Source organism: Plodia interpunctella, chromosome 7 (assembly GCF_027563975.2).
Source record: "Plodia interpunctella isolate USDA-ARS_2022_Savannah chromosome 7, ilPloInte3.2, whole genome shotgun sequence".
NCBI classification, from domain to species: Eukaryota; Metazoa; Arthropoda; class Insecta; order Lepidoptera; family Pyralidae; genus Plodia; species Plodia interpunctella.
Window position 1 is genome coordinate 5,602,413 of NC_071300.1, and position 13,233 is coordinate 5,615,645.

The following is a 13,233-nucleotide window of genomic DNA, read 5'->3' on the forward strand; positions in this document are numbered from 1 at the left end:
ATAGACGCCTAATAGCCTGGACTTGGTACGACTTGCTCATGAAAGAGGTCCGATAAAGGGGCATTGCAAGGGATAGGTTATTGGAAGAACGAAGATTACGGGAATTGGTGGAACTAAGGAAACTGAATTTGGATTTGAGGTAAATGGAAGAAAGACAATATCATCCTTCTTTCCCAGGACTGGGGCCCGATTCTCACGCAATCGAAGTTCATATTATTATCATCAATTTTCTGAATTTTTTTCGAAGGTTTTAAGCAAATTTACAATAGGAAAAATCGATCGACTGATGCATTGGATTAAACTCTTTCAATTGTGATTTTTCGTAAGTCATGAAACCGTGTTAAACCTTTTTAAAAAATTGGGGAAAATTGGTAAAATGGACATCGATTGTATGAGAATCGAGCCCCAGGACTACTTATAATTAGTAATGTAATTGGTAGTTAGGTAGGTACATGTAATTTTTACTTAGATTTACATTTAAAATTATTATTTAAAGTGGAAACATTCAAAGTTAAAAGAAATTACTGACTAATATCTATTTTAAGTGTATCTTACTGCAACTCGATGAGTAGATCTGAGCAACATTTGATTTAGAACCGTCTGGCGCTGTTGGCTGCCTCATAATCTTGAGCCTGGAACAGCAGTATGAACCATAGTTTATTTTAGATAACTATGAGTAAACCTTACGCGGTCATATTACTCATAATAGTATCATCCTCTATTGGAGGAGTGCTCGATTCCTGTTTCTCATCGCGGAAACAATAGAGGACCCTGGCTCCCTGCAGAAATATGATCATAAACACAGATGACCCTAACATTCACATGCTAAAGAACTTCTTTATTATACAAGAATATTTTTAATGAGCATTTTGGAATACCTATCAAGTTTACCTCTTAGAAACAGTGGAGCATTTGTGCTGCCTCGAAAAATATTGTAATAAAGTAAAAAGTTTATTACAACGTTTTTCAAGGCTGCACAAATCGATTATTATAGTTACATATGTACATCAACCGAAAGTACCATCTACAAATTATATGAAAACGAAAAGATTAAATCACTCGCACTCTGATTAATTTAAGTTTTTATAAATCTAACTTATTAACATTGTATTACCCATTTCCTAATTTAATGGTGATTATGCATGTACAGTGATTGAAAATAAAAATGTGTGATACCGCCATTAGTTTTTTGTAGGTATCATTGCTGAAGAACTACTTCCATGTATCAAATTCGGGATCCCCTGAGCATTCCACGCATGTGTCGCCATTTGGAACTTTTGTTTTTATTGTATCCCTTTTTAAGTCGGGTTGGGTTGAAATAAAACTTGGTAGCCAGACAGCTTTTACATCTAAAAAAGTAAAAGTAAGTGTAAAGGAATCCTAAATTACAGAGTAGGTATTAGGTAAATATAAAATGTCTCTATAACATTGTTAAGCTACATAAGATACAGGATATAAAACACTCACTTATAAGGTTAATATTTAATTATCGCTTGGATCATAACTAATATCCTTGCTATAACATTTATAATACGGGTTCTAAATATAGAAACCCAACGGTTAAGTGGACCATAAGTCATCGGCAGCTTTCTCTGAAACTGGATCGAAGGCGCCTTGTGTAAGAGCACGGACATTGGCAGTGAAAGTATTTTGAAAAAATTGCTCAATCGTTACCGAACTGGACGGATTACTTGTTAAATATGATGGTAAGATCGTGTGTGATACGATGATATGAATCTGTCATCTCATCGTCAATCATCCATCGCGAACTTCAAATATATTACTGAAAAAACGTTACAACATCCGCGAATTCATATTTTTCATTCATTCAACCATTTCTCATTTTTTGAGGTTAGTGCAATATTTAGATTCTTCTGGCGGAGTTAACTTTGGATAAGTATGATATAAAACAATACTTATAGGTTCCTGTTTATATGAAATAAACCATTTAGATGTTTTTTTTTATTCATGTTAGCAGACTCGACAAGTCTATTGTTGTCCTTTCAGAGGTCAGACGGAGATCTGGTGGATTTTACCAAATTCATTCTTTTATTAATCGTTTAATGTTCAATTAACTCATTGAGTTCTATAGCTTGTCTTGTTCTTAGAATGACAGGGAAATAACAAAACCAATAAGCCTATTTATTCTGAACAATAGCAGGATAAACTACTTTATTGCTTCTCATTAATCTAATTTTCTGACGCACAAGACTGTTTGTCTGAATAGTAGAGTTATGATTATATGGCCGTTGACGCAACGTGCATACTAAAGAGACACGACTTTCAGACGTGATGCTATTGAGGTTTCAGCTCTTTAAGGTAAAAGCCTCTTAACTGTGGATTCTGATAATTATCATATTCTTTAACGACATAGAAATAAAGCTCAAAACATATTTAGGTGTCAAGAACGTGCTTTGTCAGTACACGTGCTTAGTAGCTCTTTCGTTTTATTAGAACGTGATAGGAACTTTGTATCTAGAATAAAACACGTGTTGCTATTGTTTTGTCAGTTGTAAACTACTGGCAAATAGGAAAAATTGGTGTTTATTTTACATTACCAAAGACGTCAGTAGCTAACATTGTACGTGATGACGACAAATATGTCATGCCGTAAACTTGCTCAACTGCTGTATTACCTACAAAGGAAATACCGTATGTCACTGCTTAATTTTCTATCATAATTCGGAACTTTGTTATGAAACATTTTTTATTTGATTAAACACACGAAACAATTGAAACTAAATAAACGCCTGTAAAATGGAGAGGTATCTGTGGGGCCCTTGTCCACAAATGGAACATAACACCAACAGGCTAATAAAATTTTTAAATCGGCCAGCCGGATGCTTAGGGTTTCATCTCATATGGATAGTTTGTAAACTATCGAAATATTGTAAACGATTTCTATAGAGGTAGTTATAGGTCTTGTTATATAAAATACAAATACCTATTAGAACATTAAAATAGTTGTCATGATATCATGTTTTGCTTCAGGAAGACGCAATATTGCATTATTACATGGATACAATGCACATTCTCGTGCAGAAACACGATAATTTATTAAATAAATATCTAGTAACTAAGTTGTTTATAATTTTATTGATTCAATACTTCAATGTGCATAGGTAGATGTGCAATGTAATAAATCAATTCTTCTAGGTACACTTAGGAAAGAGTTTTAAAAATATAGTGCTTTTTGAATATAATGACAAAATATAGTCTTTAGTATAAAATCAATATATCATAATTTCTTCTTTGCCTTTTCGGAAATTCCACAGATAAAATGAATAAGATATTTCTTTTAAATTTCTTATTATTCCATTATATTCGTACATTAGTAAAAATTTGTGAACAGCCATTCCATTATACGTACATGTAAATGTCGACATGACTCATATTGAATAACAATTTAGAAACAAATAAATCAAGTGAAATAATATTGCATCGCTATCGAAAATCTGTTACGTTAGCTTCCTTGAGATATACCTGTACATATATACGACAGGTTGTACTGACTATGTGTAATGCGATATAGTGATAGTAAATCGCATACTCGACAAGCAAAGCAAGGGCGTATCGCACCTTTTTTAGAATAAAGGTTACACGTGTAACATAATGTCTATTTCGCATAATGATGGCGCCAGTAGTATCAGACAGGGACCTATTCAGGACAGTGTTATTAAATTCTGTTATAATTCTGTAATATTTTCATTAGTGTAAGTAAAAGTTGAAAGTCCTATTTTCAAAATCTCTGAATAACTAACAAGAAAACTTAGCTTTTAGATATTATTTTTGTTGTTGTAATTGAATATATACTTCTAATTGATTTTCTTATGTTCTGATTTACGTCATGGATGTATTAAAAGAAAATATTTACTTTCATTTTTCAATTTTTTAATACAATTTATATCTTTATTGGAACTTTAACAAAAGCTCGCATATAAGCTATTACTCTTACATCACAGTCGAACTTTGTGGTGTAGCATATAGTGAATAAAATATCTAGAACCACATATCTATTGCCCAGGAACATTGCCCCAAAGAGCGTAGCAAAATACCCGTCGAGAGTGCATTCACCTCATGCGGAGTGCAGTTACACACGCTTCCAGCGTGCAGGATGCTAGTTGGCATCGCCAACCAATCATTATAAAATATAATTGATTAAATTACTTATCAAATTGCACATTATAAGAACATCAGTATTTTAGTGGAGAAAATCTATCTTATGCATAACTGTTGTTAAATGCTTTATTTCATTTAAAAAACTCTGCTCATAACTCCAAATACTTAAATGCCAAATAACTCCAAAAAATATGCAAACAATACCAAAAGACTTTCCAAGAACATTTTTGCAATGATCGGAATAACCGAAACGTTATTTTGATATTGCTTAATCAATGCCAATATACTTTTCCGAAGAAGAACAAGCAATACGATGGTTTTCTTGAACTTACAGTTCGAGGAAATTATTATGTCATTGGCACTCTTTATCGTACTTCTCAAAATCTGTTATCAGAAGTATTTATTATGAGTTTACTTATTAACAAAAATGTTTTTTATGTGAAACTTACCTATCTACGAGTCGTTCGCATTGTACAAGAAACATTTATACGAATACAATAAGAAACATATACGAATTTTAATGTCTTATATAAACCTAGATAACTGGTATCTACTAGAGGAGACAGAAACTAATTTGTAATAATAGAAATAAATGTATGGAACTCCTACTACTGACAAGTGACAAGAGTCTAGCTTTTAAATTACGATGTTGATGATACTTAACTAAAATAACGGTGATGAATGTAATAATTAACGATATTGTATTACACACTCTATGTCGATTATTAAATTTTAACAATATATCCATTTCGTGTAACGTAGTAATGATTCACAGGTGAATGCACCTCGAATCTCAAACCTCCTAAGAAATGTGCTTTACTTATAAAACAAAGATAGCGTGTGTCTTTGTTCTAACTAAAGTTATACCTGCGTTGTCCCTAATACAGGTATATAAGTTAGTTACGGTATTATTTTATCTGGATAGGGGAGCATTCAAAACTGCATTCCATTCAATCATTACAATTTGTCTTTTCTTAGAACTGCTTAGGAGTACAAACTCTTAGTATTTTTAGCCGTGTAACTACTTCTACTAACTTCCCATTAAAACTTTTTCTTCGAAAGCTCTTTTGAAATACGTTTTGTTATTGCACATCAATTTACTTTGCTTACTGTAGTTTATTGGTAAAGTTTATTTGTGCTAACTTAAGAATAGTATAAAGTAGATACAGTAGTTAAGTATTGTTCTGTGATTTATTACAATAAAAGAATTGCGTTCCAAGTGTACCAAATATATGTCCGTGTTGCTGTATAAACCATGATACCATGCCAAATACGCTTGTATAGTTACGAATCTTCTTAAACATACAAGATGGCTTTATTTTACATGTATAACAAAACGAAGTTGTGCAAAATATATATAAAGTAATATACGTATATTACGTATACATATAACACAAAATAAAGTAATTTACACAGAACTATACAGTTGCGCTAAGCATGGGCCCCAGAGCAGGGCCCAGCCTAAGTACGCTCCTATACATCACAATGTATACCTACAAACATACATGCACATTTAGCTAAGTATATTAGATGTGTATTATTGTAGGTATTTCCTACAATAATACATATCTCATATACTTACATACAACTACGTCACTACAACTACGTCTAGATGGTCACCATCGGGGGAAATTTCGCCATTTTTTATTTTGGTTTTTCCACAAATTGGCTTGTACAGTCAGCAAATTAGGATTTAGCACGAAATGGCACTACAGTGGTTCAATTACAGTTGATGGCGAAACAACGGTTTAAAGAACCGTTTTAAAGCCACTTTTGTTGATTTTACGGTATTTTTAACTTCAATTACCTAAACGAAAAATAAGGCTGTATTCAGGTACATATCCTAATGACATGTAATAAGTATGCTGGAATATGTAGGTCCTAATGAAATTGTAAAGTCTAACATTAATGACAGCGCCTTCTCTTGTTCATTGAAGCTAGATTGATAACAAAAAACCAGTTTCTTTTCTAAACATTCATAACTTACCGTAATATAAGCGGCGTCAACAAAAACTACAGCTTCGGTTAAATTGGAGTGATAGCCATATCGCGAACCGGTGCAAAGCGGTATCCGCTATTCTGAATCCCGTTTTATTGCAAAGTGCATTTTGTATTGTTAGGCATGGTTGTAATTCGTTATTATGACTAATGTTATTGTTACTTTGCTGTAGAAATTGTGTAATATTTCGCCGTTAGTTTAAACTTGTTTATTTTGGAATTTGAGTCGACAGTGTCGAGACCCTTTTTGCACCCCCCTCGCTCAGTAGAAGTATATTGAAATATAAGTTAACTGTGAATTAACTTGCAATTTTGTATTTGGTATTCAGTATTATCAACTGAATATTGATGAAATACTTGTACTTATTTCATTTTAATTTATCATAACGAATGATTGTTATAATAAGCAGTTTAATCAACTTTGTTTGTGTTTTTTTCCTCTAATTAAATACTTAAATAGGTACCTATCATGTCATGCATGCAGGTCATTGACGTCACATTCTTTATCTCCTCAAAATATGTTACCGAAAAACATTTCTTAAGTAAAACAATCACCATGAGAACCAGAAATTAAACTAATGTTCTTTTTTGATGAACGAAATTTTTTATTCGAGTCGGTTAGGTCATCATCAGGTCATATGCCTTTGTCTGTTTCAATACCATATACAATATTACAATTTAGACACCAGTATCTTTTTCAAATAACGAGTTATTGAAGGTTACTTTTTGTTGCAGATGCGCCGAGTGATGCGAATTACATGATATGCGGCGTCGTCATCGCCATGGCCCTGGTTGGGCTCATCATAGTTCTGTTGGCCCTCACAATAAAGTAAGTACCTATAAACCAAGCCCACGCCGATCACAATGAATTGGGTTTGTCACCAGGTCACCACACGCAAACATATTCATTCAGTACACTGTTAACACAATTGTAAAAATTATTTATTGAAAACAGAATCTGAAAGGGCAAATGTATTGGCCAATGATAACAAGAAACAATTTAAACAAAATAAACATTGATAATGATGCTTTTAGATCGTCGTAATACGCAGCTCATGAAATCGGTTTATTACTGGCACTCTTGTACGTAAACAGAGATCGCTTGAAAAATGATTATTTTGATCGATAACGGCTGAAAAGTGATGGATGGACGTATAAATCAAAACTTATTGCCTACGCTATGATGTATACGCCAAGTTTTTGATGCTGATGAAATTGTACCATATCGTAGTGTGTGTGTGTGTGTAAATGACAATAACAAATTCATGATTTTTAACTAAAAAGCCACATCTCAAACACTGAAAATACTTCCCGGAGTTTTGGAAAGATGGTCAGGAAATGCATTTCAATTTCTTAACTTTATATATTGCCATTTTAGCGATGGAGATTGTTTTCCTGCAATTTCTACATGATCTTCGTATATGATGGACAGACAATCCATCATGCTTCTACAATATCTGTTTAACTGGAATATCAATGTTATGTACGAAAAGCATGAATTAACTTTACAGGTATTTACACTACTTTGTATCACGCTGATCATAAGAATTATATATTCGCTAGACAGTGGTACTGAAAATGATATCACCACCTATAAATGTGGTGGAACCTCTAGCTAGACGTCCAAGATATTTGGTAAACAACTCGACAAAATGTATGTGTAATTAGCGTAAGCAGTTGGCAGTTTCTCATAAACTGTGTAGTTTTTGCATTCTCGGTCAACAGAAGCTCATCGCACAGGAATTTCTAACATCTTGGGTGATCTTATCAGCAACTCATAAAAATAATTTAAATCGAAATCGGGACCTTTTAAATGAAAACACAATATATAGACTTCGTTAATTACTTCTTTCAGCAGACCCGTTACAGGAAAACAAAAACATCAACCATGAAGTCGGATGTAGTAAAATTTTATAGCTTCGATCGAGGCTAAATAATTATAAGTATTGTAAGAAATAAAATAAACTATAAAGACAAATGTTTTCCCTCATGCTCTCGATATAAAAGTATGAATATTGAATATTTATAAATCTCCAAAATATATATTTATACCATATAAATATAGTTTACTGGTATAAATGTTATCAGAAAACATACTTGATTAAAAAAATATTCGTAATTTACTTAGGTAGACGTAGATGATATCAAAAGTAGTTGCTTTTGTTACTACCTATCATCTGCGTGCGTTAGGTTTCTGCATAAACACATCAGCTTTGAGGGATTGACTAACTCGTATCAGGTAGCATTCAGATCCTTTGTGGATACTCAACATAAGACGAATTATAGCAAAACAAAAAGCACCTAGGTTACTAATATTTCAGTTTTACGGTTACGGTTTGCTTTCTATTTTCCTTTCCTGCTTATTAAAATACCAGTATTTATACTTCCTTCCTTGTTTCAATAACTGTCCTCATTTTCTTATTACACTCATTTTCCTCGAGCTCACGTTGATGATGAATGTAAAATAAATTTATTCTTAATCGATTTGTTAATTAAAAATATCATACGGGAAAAATTATACGTCTTGGTGAATATAATTGAAAATTGTAATTGTACATTCATCGAGTGCATGGGTAGTACTGAGTACTTCGACAAAAACATTGAGTTGAGATTGTTATTTTAAGTGCATAACATGCTTTTGTGATTCTTTGTTTATAAAAAGTAATTTGTTTCTTGTACTCCAATCTATGCAGATTTTTTTATCTAATACATATAATTGATTGCAAAGCGTCAAAGCTAATTTAAAATGAATTGGCTACATATTGAAATGTGACTTTACCCGGATGTATACCACCTAGCGTTGTTGTATGTTACATGGCATACATATTTGTAGACTTCTAAACAGTTCCGTCTACTGCTCGCAAGTAGGCCAACCCGCCTAGGGCCGGCTGATAATTCCTATTACAACTAAGATTACAACCTTCCATTCCACAATTCTTACCCAACAGCTGTGCTCGATGACGTCATCTTTCCAATGTTGCATTCAATCTATCGTTTACGTCTGGCCATTTGACAGAAATTATGTACTATGCTCTTGTTTTGTTTGAATTATGATTATGACTCACACTGGAAACCACTTATACTTGTTGTAAATTATTCGATTATAATTTTAAAAACAAGAAAATAAACGTAACATTTTAAGTAATAATAGATTTGCAGTAAGTTCAAGGTGCATAGAATGTATACATTTTATTTGTCCAGCATCTGCATATTCAGTGATATTTTGTACATCTTAAATAGGACATACTCATTCAATATATGTTGGTTTATTCTTGTATTACTTAGTTTATTTTTTACGAAGGTAGGTCTCAAATTATAAGACCGTTGCTACCTTGCTTAATATGTAAATGTCATGCAGTATCTTCGTGGTGACTGGTGAGGTCGTAGTGCAAGCGTTGGAATTTCACGAACATTAGTTTGCTGTTTTTAAAGTTCTATTTCGACATAAGTATAATTAATGACTTAAAAACGTTGTGATTCGAAATGTTTCTAAGTTTGATACATAGATCCATTCGGAAACTGGTGAAAAAAATGTAAGTAGTTATCTTGCAATAGCAAATAGCAACATAATACACGCAATAGCAACATATTGAATTCGTTATAATTTTAGCAAAACTTTCTAGTGGTGGATAATTTTTATTTGGAAATAAAATGTTTTTGAGGATGGTGTTCTAAAATGGTTGCGAAAATTCGATCAAAATTGTTTTTTCGGTGTTTTTACAATATAGTTAGTACCTATCAATTAGGTACCTATCAATATAGTTAGTACCTAATATTTGTTAAATTATTTCGGGTAACATCCGTATCCGTGTAAAGTTTAGGACACACTCACTCGTCTTCATAATAAATATTAATACTACCGACTCCGTAAGCAAGTAAGTATATTTTACTCGATTTCAAACTACAGCCAATCCATTTTACAGCAACTCTCCGTCCACATTAATTGCGCCGGCAGCGTTGGCTGAAGCCCTACATGGCGCGCTCTTATTGTTGTAAACTGGTTCGCTCTGCTTCCAACCACAAATTTTCAGCTCTAGTTTGCTCTGTCCTTTGCATGATCTGTAATTGCTGTATCCGTGATGGCTTCCATTACATGTTTATATAGCTAATTAACACCATGCCATGGAAATGTTTATGGTACAAGTTATTCTCAATGTCACATTTGTTGCGTGCAGAGTACTAAACTACCACCACTCATATAGTATCAATAAATTAACTATTCTGTCTGATTGAAGGATCTAATATTTATTTTAGCCACAAACCTCATCCTCAAAATATGTGAAGTAAGCATTAATAAACCGCACCTATTTTACGTAAATATTTAGGTTTAATTGTCATAATAGAGAAAATTATTACGTTTCGTGAGTTAATACGCGCAATGAAACTTCAAGGCCTACTATGAAGCAGACTTTGGAATGTTGCCAAATTTTCAATCCTGGACATTTAACAATTGTGTATTTTAGACAACTGCGATTTTTACATCGGCAGACGATCTTTTAAGCCAACTTCTAGGTGGAGTAAAAGAGGAACACCGCGTTTTGTTTCAGTCGGTTTTGCAAGAATGTTCTAAATTTATGTAACCGTTTGTTATTTTTATGATGTAATATTTTTGGCAATAAAAATCAGTATTTTGCATCAGCTCCAATCATGTGCCTGAAAACAAATAGTCCAATGAAATACCTTAACAATATAAAACTTCATATAACACATAAAAATAAACAAACTTATATAAATATTGATTGATTGATTAGAATTTTGTTGTTATACCGACTAGTATCATCGATCATACCTATTTTGGTATTGGGTACGATTCTCAATAGTCTGCTTAAATGCTAGTAATTTTTAGCTTTGTCAAATGTAAAAACACATTGTACGATTTACGTACAATTGGCCCTTAGACCTATTTAGGTCTAAGGGCCAATTCTATAAAATAACATTTGGTACAATACCAAATGTGCTAATACAATGTAATGCAGGTTATGATGAAGTAATTTTCACCCTGTCATTTAGTATGTGAGTTGTATCGCAATAGAAATCGAGGTCACATCTTGTGTCTGTGCCTGCTGCCCGTTCCCACGGTGACGCAGTTTCAACAATAAATTTTGATCACAGTGAATCGCGTCACATTATTATTAGCCAAAAATAATTGTAGTTTATGGTCTAAAACCTATGGAAATAATAGTTACTACGCATTTTTGAGAAATTAACAAGAAGGATTCTACAAATGCTCATACTCGGACTTACAATGATGCAATCGTTCGTTCGTTTGCGGCTTTCCGTTGTTTTGTTCTGTACTTAATTTTATTTATAACAAAAAGATACTTTAACATCGAAATTATATTAAGATATTTTAGCTAAGTTAGGGTATGTTTTTATTAGTTCTGACTGAACAATTACTTCTGAATAAAGAATACTTTAATTTGAGGCACTGTGCAGTTACATATCATGTTAACCTGACCTGTTGTTGCATGTTATCTAATCTGCAACAAGGGGGTTTGAGCCCATATCGGTTTATAACTACGACGTAGATCAATGACGTAAATTGGTTATTTTTATGTTAAAAATTCTTTAGTTTACACGTACGTAGTCTAGGTTGAATTATTCCCCTGAACCCAGGATGTTGGGCACAAAATGAAGAATATCTAATATGTTAGTTTTTATTTTATCTAATAACGTTAGCACTTGTGTTAATTTGGTACAATGCACATTGTGTTGACAGACTGTGAGGTGACCGACTATATTAACTTTGCCTGTGCAGTTATGCATATCAAGAGATAATGCAGACAATCTCAATGTATTCCTTCGCTCATGGTACATGTAAGTACATTGATCATTCGATTGTCTCCGCCGGCCTATTTGTTATGTATGAGCAGCACAGGCACTGGCATCCGATGACGTCCAAGTGTTTTCAGTTACGAGTAGCTCACAGCGAGCGAATAACAAAGACATATGCTTATTTCAATTTGAAAGACATTCTCGCCTTCTGAAACAATGCTCGAATTTGTAACACCTGTCACTTACGAAGCGTATAATGTGGGACGAATCTTCATGCCAGAGAATTGCGTGACGATTTACTCATGGCAGCTGATCAGGAGTGAATTGGAAATATACATACATAATCGAGTGAATGTAACATACCGTAACGATTACGGAGGGCTCTTGTAGTGCGGGGTCGAGTCCCCATAACATAGCAATAAGGTAACGGGAGAGTGCGTTCAGTCGCTTGCCACCCACCGCTGCGCGAGGCGTGGTGGCCGATCGTCGACGCTGGCAGACCGCTGCGGCAGTCAAATAGTCACCGCCGTCCGGTCGACCGTATGTATTGAAACTTCGGTAAGGCGGCAGTCTGGCCGTCTGCGCCAAATCGCGCATTCGCGCGCCGTGGTTGGCGCCCACCACAAAAAATCTGTGAAGTGTCAGTGCACGCCTTTCGATGCTCTTCTCTTCGATCGCCGTCGAGGCGATGAAGTGTAAAGAGGAAAATTGCGAAGTAGGCGTGGTTCTGGAGCACAATTCTCTGATTGTTTTGTCTGTCAACAAGACCATCGTCTGCCTATGCGGGAGGGACAAGAACAACCCCTTTGAACGCGGGTAATTTCTAAGTTTCGTATTTGTTATGACACTGTCACACACCACATAATTGATATTATCAGTATCAGGTCATATTGTTTCAATATTAACTTGAATCTCATTTCTTTACTCTGCCTCTGGTTTGTTAGTTTCACTGTCATATCTCTTTTACCAAATTTAACGATATCATTGTTCTCATTAGTACGTTTTAGTACTTATTGCGTTGTAATAGCTGCCAAGATAAGTTGCATTGGTATGTTTTATGCGTAGTCCACTGTAATTACAGCGCCGACTTGTTTGATATCATTCTGACACTCGACAAGGTTGTTTTATCTGGTCAAGGCGAATTCCTCTCCATTTGCCATATACCTTAGTCTTGCAATTTGTTTTGTATTTAAAATTAAAAACAAAAACTTAAATGTTTATTATTGCAAGCCTGTATTCTATTTAAGAATTTAGTTAATCTAGTGAGTCAGTCTAAACTATTGTATTCGAAAAATAAATTGTTAAGCATTAAATTCGAATGTACGAACCAATCAGGAAATG

The 13,233-nt window shown here is 33.8% G+C and overlaps 1 protein-coding gene across 6 annotated transcripts in view; it reads left to right on the forward strand.

The window, feature by feature from the left end:
• The window catches only part of LOC128671609 (uncharacterized protein), a 131,601-nt gene that overhangs the window by 111,961 nt on the left and 6,407 nt on the right, over positions 1–13,233 (forward strand). For 5 of the 6 annotated variants that reach the window (XM_053748257.1, XM_053748258.2, XM_064436048.1 and 2 more), the window contains one exon: positions 6,853–6,946. In XM_053748257.1, the coding sequence (XP_053604232.1) occupies positions 6,853–6,946 (94 nt within the window). Of the gene's footprint in view, positions 1–6,852; positions 6,947–12,309; positions 12,709–13,233 lie in introns of those variants that run through there. The other variant, XM_053748261.2, reaches the window with a different exon arrangement.